Genomic DNA, 17,655 nt, shown 5'->3' with positions numbered 1-17,655 from the left:
CTGTACAGGGCCGGCCGTGCCCTGTGCTGTGACGCCGCCGGCAGCAGACAGCCGCCCGCGTCACATTCTATGAGGGGCCGGGAGCTGTGCACGGCCGTCACCTTGACGGCTGCTCAGCTCCGGCTCCCTCCGGCTGTACTTCCGGGTCAGATGTCAGGCGTGCGCGATGACGTCATCGTGCACGCGCCGACATGTCCCGGAGGATGCTGAAAGCAGAGGCGCTGCTGGGGAGCGAGCCGCCTGTGAGGTAAGTATGGGGAACTTTTTTTATTTTTTTTTTATTTATAAAATGAATTAAATGGGGGAGGGGGTGAGTGGGGGCTGTACACAATGAAGGGGGGGGTGACTGGGGCCTGTATATGATGACGGGGGGTGACTGGGGGCTGTATATGATGAAGGGGGGTGAGTGGGGGCTGTATATGATGAAGGGGGGGTGACTGGGGGCTGTATATGATGAAGGGGGTGACTGGGGGCTGTATATGATGAAGGGGGGTGACTGGGGGCTGTATATGAAGAAGGGGGGGTGAGTGGGGGCTGTATATGATGAAGGGGGGGTGAGTGGGGGCTGTATATGATGAAGGGGGGGTGAGTGGGGGCTGTATATGATGAAGGGGGGGTGACTGGGGGCTGTATATGATGAAGGGGGGGGTGACTGGGGGCTGTATATGATGAAGGGGGGTGACTGGGGGCTGTATATGATGAAGGGGGGGTGACTGGGGCCTGTATATGATGACGGGGGGGTGACTGGGGGCTGTATATGATGACGGGGGGGTGACTGGGGGCTGTATATGATGACGGGGGGTGACTGGGGGCTGTATATGATGACGGGGGGGTGACTGGGGGCTGTATATGATGACGGGGGGTGACTGGGGCCTGTATATGATGAAGGGGGGTGACTGGGGCCTGTATATGATGAAGGGGGGGTGACTGGGGCCTGTATATGATGAAGGGGGGTGACTGGGGGCTGTATATGATGAAGGGGGGTGACTGGGGTTGTACAGGATGAAGGGGGTGAGTGGGGGCTTCACAGGATGAAGGGGGGATGAGTGGGGGCTTCACATGATGAAGGGGGGTGAGTGGGGCTGCATATGATGAAGGGGGGTGAGTGGGGCTGCACATGATGAAGTGGGGGATAAGTGGGGCTGCACATGATGAAGTGGGGGATAAGTGGGGCTGCACATGATGAAGTGGGGGATAAGGGGGACTGCACATGATGAATTAAGGGGTAAGTGGGACTGCACATGATGAATTAAGGGGTAAGTGGGACTGCACATGATGAATTAAGGGGTAAGTGGGACTGCACATGATGAATTAAGGGGTAAGTGGGACTGCACATGATGAATTGGGGGTAAGGGGAACTGCACATGATGAATTAAGGGGTAAGTGGGACTGAACATGATGAATTGGGGGTAAGAGGGACTGCACATGATGAATTGGGGGTAAGGGGGACTGCACATGATGAATTGGGGGTAAGGGGGACTGCACATGATGAATTGGGGGTAAGGGGCACTGCACATGAAGTGGGGGTAAGGGGGACTGCACATGATGTGGGGGTAAAATTAACTGCACATGATGATGGGGGAGTGGGGCTGCACATGAAGTTGGGGGGGAAGGGGACTGCACATGATGAAATGGAAGGGGGGATAAGGGGCTGCAAATGATGAAGCGGCACTGCAGATGAAGTGAGTGGGTGATAGGGGACTGCAATGGATGAAGTAAGGGGACTTCAAATTAAAGTTGGGACATTAAAGTGGATCCCCTATGGCCAGGATCACGTTGGGCGATTTTGTGCGTATTGGCCGTAGGCCTACAGCTTATGTGCAACGTCTTTTTAGGCCATGTCCACACGTGGTGGAATGGTGGCGGGTTTTCCGTGTGGACCCGCAGCAAACCAAGTGCTGCGGTCCGTACGGCTGTCAATTCCCGCACGGGGACCGCAGCGCTCAGGTGGGAAGGGGGGTACAGGGGCCCAGGTTTTATGAACAGCCCCGGGCCCATAGTCCACTTAATCCGCCACTGCAGGACAATGATCCCAAACACACAGCCAAGGAAACTCTCAATTGGTTTTAGAGAAAGAAAATAAAGCTGCAGGAATGGCCGAGTCGATCACCGGACCTGAATCCAAGAGAAAATATATGGAAGGAACTAAAGCTCAGAGTTCATAAAGGAGACACTGGGACCATCAGGATGTGAAGATTATTTGTGTGGAAGAATGGGCCAAAATCCCACCTGTGCAATGCCTGCGACTAGTTTCTCCATATAGGAGGCGTCTTGAAGCTTCATCACCAACAAAGGCTTTTGTATGAAGTAATAAATAAATTTCAGTAAGAGTGTTAAATTCTTTTTCCTTGTGTCATTCCTCATTATCACACATAACTTAATTTATGGACATTGATGCTTTGATTTTTTTTGCCTGTGTGGATTGGGTGGGTTGTTACTGACATCTGGAGAGAATTTCATGTCAATAGCACCTTTAGAAATAAATTTACTTAAGCATTGAACACGACATCAGTTTTCTATTGCACCTGATGTATAAGCAGCAGCTCACGGGCACAATGATTACTATATGGGCAGGTGCAGACGAGCGTATTTTCGGTCCTATTGCCATCCGACAAAACATCAGATTACACTCAGACCAATGTTATGTAATGGGGCCATGCGCATGTCCGAATTTTTCTTTGGACAGAGTCTGTTTAAGGAGATAATCACAACATGCCCGATATTGAGCCGATTTTCGATTCACACTCGGCCGTGCAAGTCAATGAGTGTGTGGGAAACATCGATCTGCACTCTGATGACATCTGAGTGCAGTCCCATTGCCACTAACAGAATGGAGAAAATGGAGACATTTTTTCCTCCATATTCTCTATATCCGAGAGAACCGGATCAAACAAAGATCAGAGTTTGATCAGATTGTGATTCTCGTGATCGAGCCGATTCTTTCAGATAAGAGTCTATACGGTGTAAGGAGGCTATTGGCCGAGTAATCAATGGGAGGTATGTGTCACATGAGATGGCTGCTCTCTGTGACGTAACCCAGAGTATTTTGGTTAGTGCATGTAAGCACCAAGATGCCGTTTGGTGCACCTGTGTCCAGATTGCGGGTAGCTATGAGAGATGGGCGAGTCTGGCTACCCACATACCTCACATCTGGGTGTGGTTACAGCTTATGTAATGGGGGCTGTTGTTTGGCACATGGTCTGTTGGGGGGGAGAAGGCCTCCTGTGTGTGTGTGGCAGTAATGTCCAGCATTCTCCGGGTTACATTACAGAGAGCAGCCATTTCTTGTGACACATACCTCCCATTGATTACGTGGCCATTAGCCTTCTTGCAACGGTCATCTGCACCTCCCCTTACATTGCATCCTCCTGGTTTAAGACCCCATTATGAATTCAGTCCTAATGAAACATTTTATTGTGGCCGTCAAGCCCAGAACATACCCTGGGCTCTACTCTTTGTAATGTCGGCGTGGTGTGGAGAACTGGATTTAGTATTCAGCAAGAAAGCTGATCAGACCAACTCAAGAGGGGATATATGTGGAACACGTACACGAAGCTGATGCCAATCCTATTATCGGGGTACAGAGTTAGTGGATTTACCATGGCCCTGGTGTCAATGGGGACCCACAAATCTTCCTACTTTATGAATTCCAGTATCCCAAATTATGGAAGCCTGCCATTCACGATTCTGGGAGAAGTGATTGACGCTATTATGGCAGCCATGTTTGTTGTAACAGAGCTTTCTCAGGACCTATATTTGATTGTGTCGTGCACATTTTAAGGACATTTTCTGTAAAAGCTTATACCAATATCCAAAATCACATCAAAAAGTTCTGCCTCTTTGTGAATACCACAGAATGATGAAAAAATGAGGATGGAGACAGGACATGTTGGAAAGATGGGATGAGGCAACATAGAGTCAGGTCCAGCACTTACCCCTCAGCCCCAGCAGCTGGCCCCGGTGTAGGACTACCGCTAGCGGAGGTGGAAGGGTTGGGAGTATTCATAGGCCAGAGGAGGACAGGAAAAAGGATGGGGAGGTAGGAAAGGGATAAAGCATGAAGAACACAAAGAATACATTATTGGCAGGATTTCAGGTGGGAAACCTGTATATTGGGATGTGCAATACATCAAGTAATACAAAACGAAATATACAACAGTACCAGACTATGACTAGATAATAAAAGCCATTTGTAGAGCCACAGTCTGACTCTTATTATTGACATGACATTTATATAGAATATTATTTAATGACATTGTTTATTTGTATTATTTTTAATAATTTATGGTATATATTGTATAGGTATTACATACACTTTCTCATTTTCGCTGCAGCCGCAGTGGATGATAATTCACGCAGGACTAAGGGAGATGTTCAGATTTTATATTATCGCCCTGTGTAATAACAGCAGATTATTGGTTGCTGTTTATTGCAGTCAATAGACCTTAGAATTAAGGGGGGATATATTTCAAATTATGAATATCTTAATGGGGTTCCTTTACTTTGAACCCTTATTTCTTTTATTAGGCATAATGAAGAGCTACTCAATAACAGCAATTCCTGGTCTGGCAGACCCAGATCGTCCATGCTGTACATGTAATGCTACATTTATTCTGCAACCACCAGGTCAGAATTGGCATCCCCAGCGATAGCAGTTGACTACCGAGTGCTGTGGAAGCCCCTGACAACAGACTTTTATTGACATTTGATTTACAGTGACTTTGCAACTCAATTTTACATGTTTATTGGGGAAATTGCTATTTTTAAGGGTTTTCAAGATTTACATAAATGACTAAAAGCAGATATATCAATCAACAATTATGGAACTTTTTCATATGGGTGAATGGAAACATTCTAATTAATATTCAGAGGCTGAAAACTCATACAGATCTAATATATATATCCAATATATCCAGTGTATGCAATCCTCTTTACTAGGGCCATACTGGCATCTATGCTGCTGATCCATTGAAGGTTGAGTTCACATTACATTTCAACAACAAGTTTATTACTCCACTGGGGATTCTGTCTGAAACCCTGAGAAATGGGATTGATGTCGTGCCCATGATGGTGCTATAGACTTAAATTATCAAACAGAGTTCAAAATATGAAACTTTGGCCTCTGTTTTAGCTTTTTTGTCCATGTTCATCTTTGAAGTTAGAAACAATAGAGCAATAGACTACGCTACTGTTTCCATTTGATAATTGTCCATGGCCCTGTCAAGAGCTTGTCTCCATCTAGTTTCTTGGGGTTTCCGTCCAAACTTCCAATAGAGCCACAAATACGTGGCCGAACCATGATGTGATCCCTGCCTTATTACTCTACGATAAGCTGTTGAAGATATATGGTCTGTATAGGTTATCATCTACTGGTAAACAATAATGTATGGCCAGCAAGCAAAGATGTTGAAAATCGTAAAGAAATTAATTTTCTTCTTGGTAAAGTACAGTAAATGTATAACATGTTTGTGTCATAATAAAATGCTTGGCTAGATTAGTCCCCTGTGCCTGATATGTCTAGAATTTAATATGGGGAATGTCAGTCACTGCTATTTATTATGGGTAGTGGGTAGTGGAGCTGGTACTTTTAATTATCTCTATGGTTGTTATTATTATATAAGCACTGTGTCGTACTTCTCCCTATAAAGTGATGAGTCAGGATACAATTTCATTCTTTGACTTTAGGCAGCAGAAAACTAGGTCTACTCTTCAGTCCTCTTAGAAATGACTCCTAAATAATTGCATTAGTGTAAACCGAGAGGGTGTAGTATGCACCAATCAATCTAAGTGTGCTAGTTTTAATTTTTTTTACAGCAGATTTTTATGAATTCTGCTCCAATATTTCCATCGCTTGCAAATCTATATGTTCATTATATAACGCAGACAAGGCTTAAGTGTGAAAAAGACCCAATTAAGAAGGGTATTTAATCATTACTTACTTTCCGTGAGGGGTATTGAGATGACCACTCCGTTTCCAGTTCCTACCCATAGTCTATTGCCGGCGATTAGCAACGCTGTTATTCTTACAAATGAAAATCCCAATTTTCCAGTACCTGCCAATAATGAAAAGAGAAGATAACGAGTCATTGAGAATGATAACATTCACAAAATGCTAGTACATAATACATAATAGATCTATATCACGTGTCAGATTACTATTAGTGAAGATTGAATTTGCTCAGACAAGGTATTTTCTGAGCATGCTCGGGTGCTAACCGAGTGTCTTCAGCATGCTCGAATAATATGTTCGAGTGCTCAAATAATATGCTTGAGTCCTCATGCCTGCATGTCTCACAGGTGTTCGACACTTGCAGGGATTACCTGCTTGTTAGGCAATCCCTGCATACGTATGTCATGTCTGTCAAACAGCTGCGAGACATGCAGCCGCTGGGACTCAAACATATTATTCGAGCATGCCGAAGACACTCGGTTAGCACCCGAGCATGCTCAGATAACACCTTGTCCGAGCACGTTCACTCATCACTAATTATCTCAGATCATCCTCTGTACACAGAGCCATAAATATTGTACTATCTATGCTTCCTAGATGTAAAGACTGCTATCTTCTCTCCCAAAAAGAACTAATTTGTAGCATTACCCACCTAACATTTTACTGACATAAGGCTCAATATCCACATCCTGGAGATGCTGGTGGGTGTGGGCATGGTATAACCGCAGCGTGGAGTCTAACCGGATTGACACCCAAACCCCATCTCCAATCCATGCCAGCTGTCGCACTTGGCTTTCCCTTCGAGGGTGGGCATCAAATGATTTCTGAAGGTAGTACAAGGAGAAATCATAGAATCACAGGGCATAGCTTTTACTTGTAATAGATAGATAGTCCACTTACCGGTATTTGCATGGTTTTAGGCTGAATCACGTATATTTTGTTCTTGTAGCCGCACCATACTCTGTCATATACGACTGCCATACAGCGAATTGAGTGATGAGTGTGCCCGAGGTCCATCAAGTGATAATTACTGAGGTCCCACTGTTTGTCTTATGCAGAGGAACATAGAATATATTAGCAATGAAAAATTCTTACCCTCTTTATTACCCAATGCTTATTCCATTTCACATAAACTATAGGTACAAAATGCCAGCAGTAATGAGATCAGGTTCAGGGGGTATGTACAAAAAGAATGAACATTTCCATGTCAAAACGATTTGCTGCTCATATGTCCCGTTTTTTTTTAGCTTTTTTAACCAATTTAGGCTTTGAAAGCGGCAAAGCGGGTAAAAGAAATGAGCAGTCCATTCTTCAGGCGGCTTATGCTAGGAAGCTGCTCCGTGTTGTATATACAGCCAGAATTTTCCTGAAGCGTCTTCCTCTTGCAAAACTAGGCAAGTATACCGACATCTAAAAGACACGGTGTGTACCCATTAAGGTGTTGTCCACTTTTAAAAAAAAAATCCTGGTACTGACAGCTCTGCTTCCAACACACAATACATAACCACTCAGGCAATTGGTAACTGAAGTGGACGCCATTTGGCTTCAGTCTGTCCTAGAGGTTGAGCTGGATCAGGAAATAAAAACTATCGGTGACCCAGAGAGTATATGAAAGAGGATTGGCGTCGGATTTATTAGAGTAGACATTTTTTTGGGCCATTCTAAACTTTCTTTTTTTTTTATTATTTCAGCTGAACAACCCATTTAAAGGGATTGTCCCAGCAGCACAATATCTCATATTTAGGATAGATATATGGACATCATGACCCCCTCTGTTATCAAAAGATGAAAGCCCTGCTCTCTGGTGGACTTGAAGATTTCCCTGCTAGCGTTGCTGCTGCCCACATCCTTCTCCAGCAATACTGACATACATGGCTTTTTGGCACTTGTCAGTCGCTATAAAACAAGGCACTGTAATAATAACTACTGATGTACTTGATCCATGAAATAGAAAGGTATAAAATGTCATACCTTCTCCTCGGTGGAAGATTGCCAACGTCCCATCTGCTAGGGCCACCAGAACACGTCCTTTCACATGCCTGGGAGTTACAAGATGATGCGTCATTTACACTAGAGGCTGGTACAGAACTGTGTTGTATGGCTATAAATCCCTGCTTGAGATGTCCCATTTTTTATTTTATTTTTTGGCTGGGAGGGGGATTTTGTTTTTTTAAGGAAAATGCAAAGTAAGAGTGTCATATAAGTAATAAAATAATAATGTAATGCAGTGCCTTAATAATGCTGCAATACAGTGCCCAATGACAGCGGTAATACATAAATACATTCCTAAATAAAATGGGAATGGTTGGTGATATCAACTTCCTGTTTGTGGCACATTAGTATATGGGAGGGGGAAAACTGTTCAAGATGGGTGGTGACCATGGTGGCCATTTTGGATCCAACTTTATAAATGACCCACCCAGGTGTATCCATATAAATGGCCAACCCTGTACATGCACATATAATGTGGCTAACCCACCAATTTAATTTTGAATGGGCCAGCCAACCAACAAATATGTATGGGGGAACATTTGATTCTCCCCTGACATATGTCTAGCAGAAAACTGTTGGACATTTTGGATTGCAACATCAGGATATAAGCCAGTGGCATGGTGTCTGGCAGTAGAGTCCCCCATTCAGAACAACGTACACTCAGTTTAAACGAGAGGGCATGTGTATATCGGTGTAGACCCCACTTAATGCCGCCAAACATTTCTTATATTTCAGTGCTATACTGTATACATATACCAGTTCAATACAGTGCCCAAATAAGGGTATAATAATTTTGCAAAGTCACAGTCAGCACTAAGATGTCAATTTGTAAAGTAGGACAAGATGGCAGATGTCCTGGGCCCTTTTACCCATTCTCCAGCCCTGATGATACGACCCATGCGGTGGTTTTATACATACACGATGCTCAGCACCGAGTCCTTCAGCTTTATGGAGTGTAGACACTTTTTCCAGTTGGAGACGGCAGAATGAACGTACATCCTAAGGAAAAGAAAGCAGAGATGATCGCCATGTGGACAAGGGTTATGGGTATCATTGTTATGGTACACACCGCTGGTACCAGCTGTGGGGTTCAGTCACATACCAGCCGTTCTGTGCTCCCAGCCACATCGTTGGTGCAGCACTAGTGCCGGAGGGGATCTCGGCGTTCGGCTCCGTCTCTTGCTGCGCTGTGTTCCCTTCAGGCTTTAGGTGCCCGTTTTCACTGATATTGAGAATAAAACATTACAATATTAGGCTGAGAGTTGAAAAAATGTCATCTTATATTAAGTTATAAATGGTTATTTATCTCCTGCAACTCTACAAGGATCATCGGCATTCACATCAGTTCCGGTACTCATTGGGGACTCACAATCTACCCTCCATCAGACACAATATCTGCATGAGCAGTGATACCTGCTGGGCTTTATCTACCAAAAAAGAAAACTAACACCTTGACTGTGGTAGTGCTATTTTTGGAGCATTAATTTTCTCACTGTCTTGTATATTATTATTTTCCCTAATCTTAAATACTAGAACATTTTCCCTATGCCGGGGCGTGAAAACAATTTTGATGGAATGTACTCACTGGCATGTATTACTGTACCGCCATTTACAGAGCCTTAGATACCTGCACAGTCGGCCATTAGCCACAGGGGCAGGGTCCGTGAATACATGTTCTGTTAGGGGTCCTGGTCGAACCAGTGCTGGTTCTGTCTCACTGATTGACGATTCTGGTACCTCCAATGCTTCTGTGGCTTCCTCCGCCGACTGATGCTGGGTAAGTTTTCCGTTGCTTACGGTGGAAACCTCCCCTGGTAGGAAAAATCATAAACCTCTCCATATTAGCCATACTGCATTTTAATACAGTACCCTTAAAGTGGACATTTCTGGGAGTTGTAATCACAAGGCTGGGGCTTAATCTCCTTAAAGGGGAATCATGGCTAAATACAGAGAGAGAAGTCCAGAAAGAGGGGGAAAAAAGGAAAAAAAAAAAAAAAAAAAAGAGTCCACTGGGCGGTTCTCCAGTTTTTTCCCGCCCAGCGTGGCTGCAATGACAGATTGTGCCCTATTCATAAACAGGAAGAGACCTGCCTTGGACAGAGGTGCGCCGCACAGCAGACTCTTCTTCCCCTGCCTGGAATTCTCTTCCTGGTGCCTGGCTCATTTATGTCTTTTATGATATGTTTCCCTGTTTCATAGTATAACATAACATTCTCTTATGAGGGAGACTGTCATTATTTCATGCTACCCGTGGTTCAGCGAAGATGAAGTGCTGACAGCTTTCCTTTAAAGCGAACCCGTCAGCAGTTTTGACCGATCTAAGACGCGGCCGCTGCCTTTCAGGGCTTATCTACAGCATTATATAATGCTGTAGATAAGCCCCCGATCCGAACTGAAAGATAAGAAAAATAAGTTTTATTATACTCACCCAGTTGGCGGTCCAGTCCGATGGGTGTCGCAGGTCTGGCGCCTCCCATCTTCTTGCGAAGCCGCCCTCCTGTTGCTTCATTGCTCCCCGGCATCACGCTCCTGCGCACGCGTACTTCTCTGTTGAGGACAGAACAAAGTACTGCAGTGCGCAGGTGGCGGGAAAGGTCAGAGAGGCCCAGCGCCTGCGCACTGCAGGAATTTGCTCTGCCCTCAACAGGGCAGATAAGTACGCCTGCGCAGGAGCGTGATGTCGGGGACCGATGAAGCAAGCAGGAGGACGGCATCGCAACAAGATGGGAGGCACCGGACCCAGACCTGCGACACCCATAAGACCGGACCGCCCCCCAGATGAGTATAATAAAACTTATTTTTCTTATCCGTCAGGTCGGATCAGGGGTTTATCTACAGCATTATAGAATGCTGTAGATAACCCCTGAAAGGCAGTGGCTGCATCGTACAGTATATCGGCGAAACCTGGTGACAGGTTCCTTTTAAATGGGGATACAAATATTGAGAAACTTTCAGTAATTCCAGAACAGAGCTCCAAATACTCTGCATAGACTTAAAAGACAATATGCCTACTGCCTGCAGCCACCATTAAAGGGAGCTCTGGAGCTCAATATATACTATGTCATTACTGGTGCGGGGCATACATAGTATGCAATTGTGGTGTTTGCAGGTACACAGGATGCAGTGACGAATCGCGAGACAATTTGGTGCTTTCTAGAATAACGTTTATAAGACTAGAGGGAACTTTCCTCAGTCACGGCCTGATCAACAAAAGGGGTAACACGGGTTGCCCACGCAGGGGCTCTATACAAGCAAACACAAACGGGTAGAACACGACTACTTCCGGCAATAGCCGGTCACTATAGGGCCGTGGTATGGCCAACTACGGGTCCTTAATTATATAGTCAACTTAGCCGTCCAGACGTCCCTCGCGTTCGGGATGGTGGTCTTTCGGCGTAGTAGTCGCTGGGCCCAGTTGCTGAGGCATTGGCAAAGTCTTTGCGCACTCCGGCTGCGATGGGGAGTCCGCGGCCAGCAGAGGCTCAGCCCCTGCTGCGGACCAGAGCGGGACAGTTGTGGCCACCGACGGCACTGTACTTGCCGCGGCAACTGGTGAGAGCTGGACAGCTGCGGGTGGCAGGGAACGGGCCGCAGCCGCGGGCTGGAACAAGACGGCAGCAGCCGCGGGCAGCCGCGGGTAGGCCACAGCCGCGGGCTGAGGTGAGGCGGCAGCGGCCGCGGGTCGAACTGGGGCCGCAGTGGCCGCGGGCTGGAGCGGGGCAGCAAGTCTCGGATGATCACCTTGGCGCCGTGCCTCTAGAGTCCTCAGTGAGCGTCTTCCCTGGCACTGGTAAGTCGCTCTAGCTTTCAGTCGCTCCCACGGTCTCCTGCTGCCTCTGTCCCGGTCTGCTGACTAATCGTCCTGGGAATTCCCTGCCTCCTTTATACTGGTCCCTCCCCCAGCCCATCTGTCTGTCACAACGGTCCGTCCCTGATCTCTGTCCCCCGGGGACAGTTTCCCCCGGAACCCAGATGACGGCTCCTTTGGTTCCGGCCCGGACACTCGACGGGGGCCATTCCTCCCACGCTCCCCCGCCCTGTATGCTCGCCAGTCCTCGGGCGAGGGTTTTCGTAAACTCGGGTCAGTCTTTTGGGACGACAGTCCTTGTCGCCATACGAACTGGTCCTGTTCGTAACGTTCAGGGGGTTTGCCAGCTGTTGACCGCTTGGAGCGTTGAAGCTCGGGTGTAGTGGAGTCTTCTGGGGTGGTGGAGGGTGGTCGAATAGTTGGTTCTGGTGGGATTCCCGGGTCTACTGTAGGGCCACTACTGGGGCGACTCGCAGATGCGACGGGGAAGTCCTCTTCGTCATCCAGGTCCCAGACCATGGGTGGGGGGCTGGGGACCAGGAGGGTCGGCTCGAGCTGCTGGGGATCGGTAGACATGTTACGGTGCACAACCCGAGTGAGAGGTGCGTTGTTTCCTTCAGATTGTATTTCGTACACAGGCCCGTCGGGGCTTATTCGGCGCAGCACTTGGTACGGGTTCACCTCCCACCGTGATTCTAACTTGTTTTGGGGACATTGATCAAGTACGAGTACCCGATCCCCAGTCTGAAAGTCAATGGATGGGGGCAGTGTTCCCCCCTGGTGTTCTAGATCCTGGAGCTTCGTATGGACGATACGGTGGAGGGTCTGCAGCCGGTGCCAGTGGTTTCGGACCCATGAGGATACCCCGGTCCAGGGTTGGGGTTCCTCCGGGTTCAATTCCACCTCCGTAATTCCTTTGCCTTCCCATCCGAACAGCAATGAGTAGGGGGTGTAACCAGTCACTCGATGCACCCGATTGTTATATACCCACACCAGCTCGGGGACATATTCAGGCCAGCGGGCCTTGCGGTCGCTCTCCAGGGTGTGCAGCATTTGAATTAGCGTACGATTGAATCGTTCGCAGGCTCCGTTTCCTTGCGGGTGGTACGGCGTAGTCCGCGATTTCTCGATACCATAAAGATGGTGGAGCTCTTCCATGACTTTTCCTAGGAAGCACGCTGCTTGGTCCGAATGTATTTGTTGCGGACAGCCATACACTTGAATAAAGTTCTTACAAATCGCATAGGCGGCCGACTCCGCAGTTTGGTCTCGGGTGGGGGTGACCACGGCGAACTTGGTGAAATGGTCCACCATAACGAGACAAAATTCATACCCCTGATAGGCCGGACCTATGGTCAGATAGTCCACCGTCAGAAGCTCCAGAGGGGCTGATGTTACAATAGTTTGCACCGAGGCTCGTTGCGCGGGGGGTTTAGCGAGCTTGCACGGGCGGCAGGTTCGACAAACTTCTTCTACAGCAGTGTGCAAGCGTGGGTGGTACACTATCTGCTGCAACAATTGTAAAGTCTTTTGAGCACCAAAATGAGCCCCCTTCTAATGGGCTTCCCGGGCCAGTTGGTTGAGATGGGCTCTGGGTACGATCACCTGCCATATCGTCACTGACGTGGTTCGTGACATGGCTTTTCGATATAAAAGTCCCTTTTTGATGACTAGTTTTTCCCACTGGCGCAACATCAGCAACATATCTTGGGTCAAAGTCTGTCTTTGCCCACGGGCTCACAATTTACCGGCGGCCACCCATCGGCGCAGGAGCCCAATCTCTGTATCTTCCTGTTGCTGCTGAATCCATTTGTCGCGGGGCTGTTCCAGCATCCCTCCTAGGAGTCCCGGATGAGGCGCCTCTTGCGTGTTGACTGTAGGCGCAGCGGTGGTAAGGGTGAACGGCGTCTCGCCTGCTTCTAATTCGTCATCTTGACTTCTTCCTGGGGTGGTGTGTCGGATTCTGGAGAGAGCGTCGGCGTGCACGTTTTCAGCTCCCCATTTGTAGATGATCTTATAATTGAAGTTGGCCACCCGTGCCACCCACCGCTGCTCTAGGACCCCCAGTTTGGCATTCTCCAAATGGGTTAACGGGTTGTTATCAGTCCGCACTACTACTTCAGAGCCCGCAAGGTACTCTGCGAATCGCTCAGTCATTGCCCACACTACCACGAGAAGCTTGAGCTTAAAGGAGCTGTAATTATCCGGGTTGCATTCTGAGTCATGCAGCGACCTGCTACCGTAGGCGATCACTTTCTCCCGGCCGTCCTGCACCTGTGACAACACAGCTCCTAGTCCCTGAAGGCTCCCGTCGGTATGCAGGATGAACGGTTGTGAAAAATCTGCATACACCAGTACCGGGGCGTCCAAGAGAGCAGCTTTGAGATTTTGAAATGCATCCTCTTGCGGTGGCTGACACTGGATCTTCCGTCCATTCGAGCCGGCGGGAGCCCCCTTCAGCAGGTCTTTTAGGGCTCGAGCTCTGCATGCAAAATTCTTCACAAACCGACGGTAGTAGTCGGCCCTCCCCAAGAAGGCCCGCACGTCCTTCACCGTCTCGGGGGTAGGCCACCCCTGGATGGCAGCGACCTTTTCCAGGGATGGTCGGACGCCCTCTGCCAAGACGGTATGCCCCAGGTATTCGATCTGGGTGCGGAACAGGTGGCATTTCTGGGGCTTCACCTTTAACCCGTACTTCTGCAGCCGGCCGAGCACCTGCCCCAACCGCCTTAGGTGGTCCTCAAACGTGGCAGAATAGATGATAATATCGTCCAGGTATATCAACGTGGCTTCAAAGTTGAGGTCTCCTAGACACCGCTCCATCAACCGCTGAAAAGTTCCTGGGGCGTTGGCCAGCCCAAACGGCATCCGATTGAACTCGAACAGTCCCATGGGAAGGATGAATGCCGTCTTGGCTCTGTCTTCCTCCGACATCAGCACCTGCCAGTACCCACTGGCCAGGTCTAGGGTTGAAAAGTATGTCGCGTTCCCCAAGGCAGACAGAGACTCCTCTATGCGGGGCAATGGATACGAATCCTTGATGGTGCAGGCGTTCAACTTCCGATAATCCACGCAAAAACGCAGAGTGCCATTTTTTTTCCGAACCAGGACAAAAGGGGCCACCCAAGGGCTCTGGCTTTCTCGTATGACCCCCTTCCGGAGCATTTGGGCTAATAGAGTTTTCACTTCCTGGTATAGCTGCGGTGGTATTTGCCGATATCGCTCCCGGATGGGGGCCGCCCCGCCGTGGGGCTCCCATGCGTGATGGCCGTGGTACATCCGAAGTCGTCCTCATGGCTGGCGGAGACATTGTAAAATTGTCCAAAAAGTGTCTCTACTTGGAGAAGCTGGGCTGGCACTAGACCGGAACGTTCAGCCCGCATTTTCTCCAGGATGACTCGCCCTTTTTCTTGAGCCAAGGATGCGGCAGTCTGTTGGGTTCGTACCGTTACTGCCAAGGGATCTTCGGGTTGCACCCTCAACTGGACTGCGGGTCCGGCAGCATCTCCTCCAAGAGCCTTACTAGTTTGGCCATTTCGGCCCGGGGCTTCAGGGCGATATCCTGATCTTCCAGGTTGACACATTGTACCAAAACTGTCCCTTCCCGCACTGTGACGAGGGAGCGGACCACCAGGATTCCAGGATGCAGGCGCTCCGAGTAACATGGTTCCACCTGCACCTCCACGCCCTCCAGTGACATCGGGGAGCGGATCGGCAGAGCCACCACCGTCTGCCCAGAGGAAGCACGAGCGGGGGGCCGCCGACGCGATGACCTTGCCCAGCGCCTCACCCTCCTGACACTCCTGGAGCACTCGCGCCTCCCGCACCAACTGCTGGAAGACCTGCCCCTGGGCCATGCGAGAACCCCACTGACTTAGGGTCTCCTGCGTGGAATCGTTGAGGAGTAGATTGCCGAACTCCCGCAGTATGTTCATGCCCAAGATGATCGGATGACGGTCGCTAGTCTCTCCTTGGGTTAAGACCACTCCCCGGATTTACCACACAATGTCATCTGAAGCCACACCAGTCTGGCAACAGGTACCGGCAGTTGGTTTGCGACCAATAGTCGTATCATGGACCCCCACTGCGGCCTTGCCGCCTCCGGTTAATGCTGCCGGAAGTATGCTGCCAGCATGGTCGTTACCTGCGACCCTGTATCCACTAGACACCGCACAGCACGACCCTCGACTTCGGCCCATACTATTGGGCACTTAGCGACCAGTGTTATGAGTTCATTTTCCCCTTCACCATTGAGGTCTGAAGAACTCCCTCTTCTGGTGAAGGAAGGTAGTGAGGCTGATTACCAAGCACCTGAGCTGGGAGAGGATGACTGGGCGACGGGGATCTCTGACTGGATATAAGGCAGCCGACGCCCTTCTGCCTCGCTGGTGATTTCTCTGTGGAATTCTAGGAGACCAGTCTGATTCCTGCTCCTCAAAAGCTAAGTTTTCTGCTTTGCCTTTTTGCATTTGTGTTTTGGTTTTAGTTTGCCTTGCTTTTCTGGTTTCTGCCATTTTCTGCTGGGGTGAGCTGAATTCCTTTTTGCCTTTTTGCTCTGTCTTCAGAAAATACCTGAGTACTGACATAGTCTTTTTGAAGCCTAGCGTCTTCAGGGCCTTTTTCCCTGTCAGTCTGTTGGCTCTTATTTTGATAGGGCTTTTCGCGGATTGCAGACAGCAGCTTTCCTATCCTGTCCTATCTAGTTAGCTTGGGCCACATCATTTGCTCAGTCTATCTTTCTATCTGTGTTAGTGTTTTTTCTTCTTGCTTCACCGTCATTATATGTGGGGGGCTGCCTATTGCTTTGGGGTCTGCTCTGGGGCAGTTTAGATTTCCCTTTATGTCTTTAGGCTATTTAGCTCTCCGGCTGTGATCGAGGGGTCTAGGGCACCGTAGGAACCCCCCACGGCTACTGCCAGTTGTTGTTTATAGGTTCAGGGGTCTGCAATCCGATAGCTGCCAACTTCTCTGGTTTTCTGGACTTAGCTAGCATTTCTGTTTTTGCCTCCTACGGTGACTCATTCATAACAGACCAGTTCTTCGGGACTTCCACCACCCCTTGTTGTGGCTTCCGGCTCCGAGCGGCGTCCCCCATGCCCGGAGCCCTCTAGTTTAATGTCCACCGGGGTGGGTATTTTCCACGCCGCGGACACTCCCGTGCGAAGTGGCCCAGTTCTCCACACTCATAACACCGGGGTGGTGAGGCTTGGCCACCCCAGGTATTGCGAGGCCCCCAAGGCCCGGAATTGTGGCCAGGTCGGACGGGCGCGGGCTCCGTTCTCTTCTTCACTTCAGCCAGCTCGCCCCGGATACTCTTCAGTTCTTGTCTCATTTCCTCAATCCATTGAGGTTCTTCGACAACGCTTACAGAAGACTCCATGCTCCGGACCTTCCCCACAGGAGCGGTCATCCCCTGCTCTTGCTCTCGCACCCGGGCCTGACTCCCCACTTCGGAGAAGGCTAAACGTGGGTTCACTCGGACCTGTTCCCGCAATGCCTGCTTGATTAGCGGGTCCCAGAGTCCAGTCACTACTCACTAGCAGGTCAAGCAGGGTTACGTCGATGGGCCCCACCCCTATTCCGTCCTTCCTTTCTATGGCGGTGTATAGCTCCTGGAAGGCGTTCATATACCGGGTGATGGTCTCCCCTTCCCCCTGCATCCGACTGAACAACCGGGTTCTCAACTCCCCCACGTCTGTTGGATCCCCGTGGGTCTCTTCCAGGATCTGCAAGACCCGAGCGAAGGTGTTGTGACGCCCCGGGGGTCTCAACATTACCAACTTCCGGGCTTCCCCATCTAGCGCCATAAGGGCCACCTCAGCCTCTAAATCGGGGGTCATGGGGTGCATGCGGAAAAGGCCCCGCATACGTTCTGTCCAGCTCCACAACAGCGTATTGGAGCCAG

At 49.1% G+C, this 17,655-nt stretch overlaps 1 protein-coding gene across 12 annotated transcripts in view; it reads right to left on the bottom strand.

Moving 5' to 3' along the window:
- Nucleotides 1–17,655, bottom strand: part of MAPK8IP3 (mitogen-activated protein kinase 8 interacting protein 3) — a 115,835-nt gene that overhangs the window by 35,632 nt on the left and 62,548 nt on the right. For 10 of the 12 annotated variants that reach the window (XM_073553614.1, XM_073553617.1, XM_073553615.1 and 7 more), the window contains 8 exons: nucleotides 9,570–9,753; nucleotides 9,045–9,164; nucleotides 8,861–8,941; nucleotides 7,922–7,989; nucleotides 6,851–6,999; nucleotides 6,603–6,774; nucleotides 5,940–6,053; nucleotides 3,936–3,974 (listed from right to left, as the gene is read on the bottom strand). In XM_073553614.1, coding sequence (XP_073409715.1) covers nucleotides 3,936–3,974; nucleotides 5,940–6,053; nucleotides 6,603–6,774; nucleotides 6,851–6,999; nucleotides 7,922–7,989; nucleotides 8,861–8,941; nucleotides 9,045–9,164; nucleotides 9,570–9,753 — 927 coding nt within the window. The remainder of the gene's footprint in view (nucleotides 1–3,935; nucleotides 3,975–5,939; nucleotides 6,054–6,602; nucleotides 6,775–6,850; nucleotides 7,000–7,921; nucleotides 7,990–8,860; nucleotides 8,942–9,044; nucleotides 9,165–9,569; nucleotides 9,754–17,655) is intronic. The other 2 variants (XM_073553619.1, XM_073553620.1) reach the window with 1 other exon arrangement.

Source organism: Dendrobates tinctorius, unplaced genomic scaffold (assembly GCF_039654945.1).
Source record: "Dendrobates tinctorius isolate UK_male_01 unplaced genomic scaffold, ASM3965494v1 ptg000202l, whole genome shotgun sequence".
In the NCBI taxonomy this organism is placed as follows: Eukaryota; Metazoa; Chordata; class Amphibia; order Anura; family Dendrobatidae; genus Dendrobates; species Dendrobates tinctorius.
The sequence above is the reverse complement of the archived record's forward strand: the minus strand, read 5'-3'. Positions and strand labels throughout refer to the sequence as shown.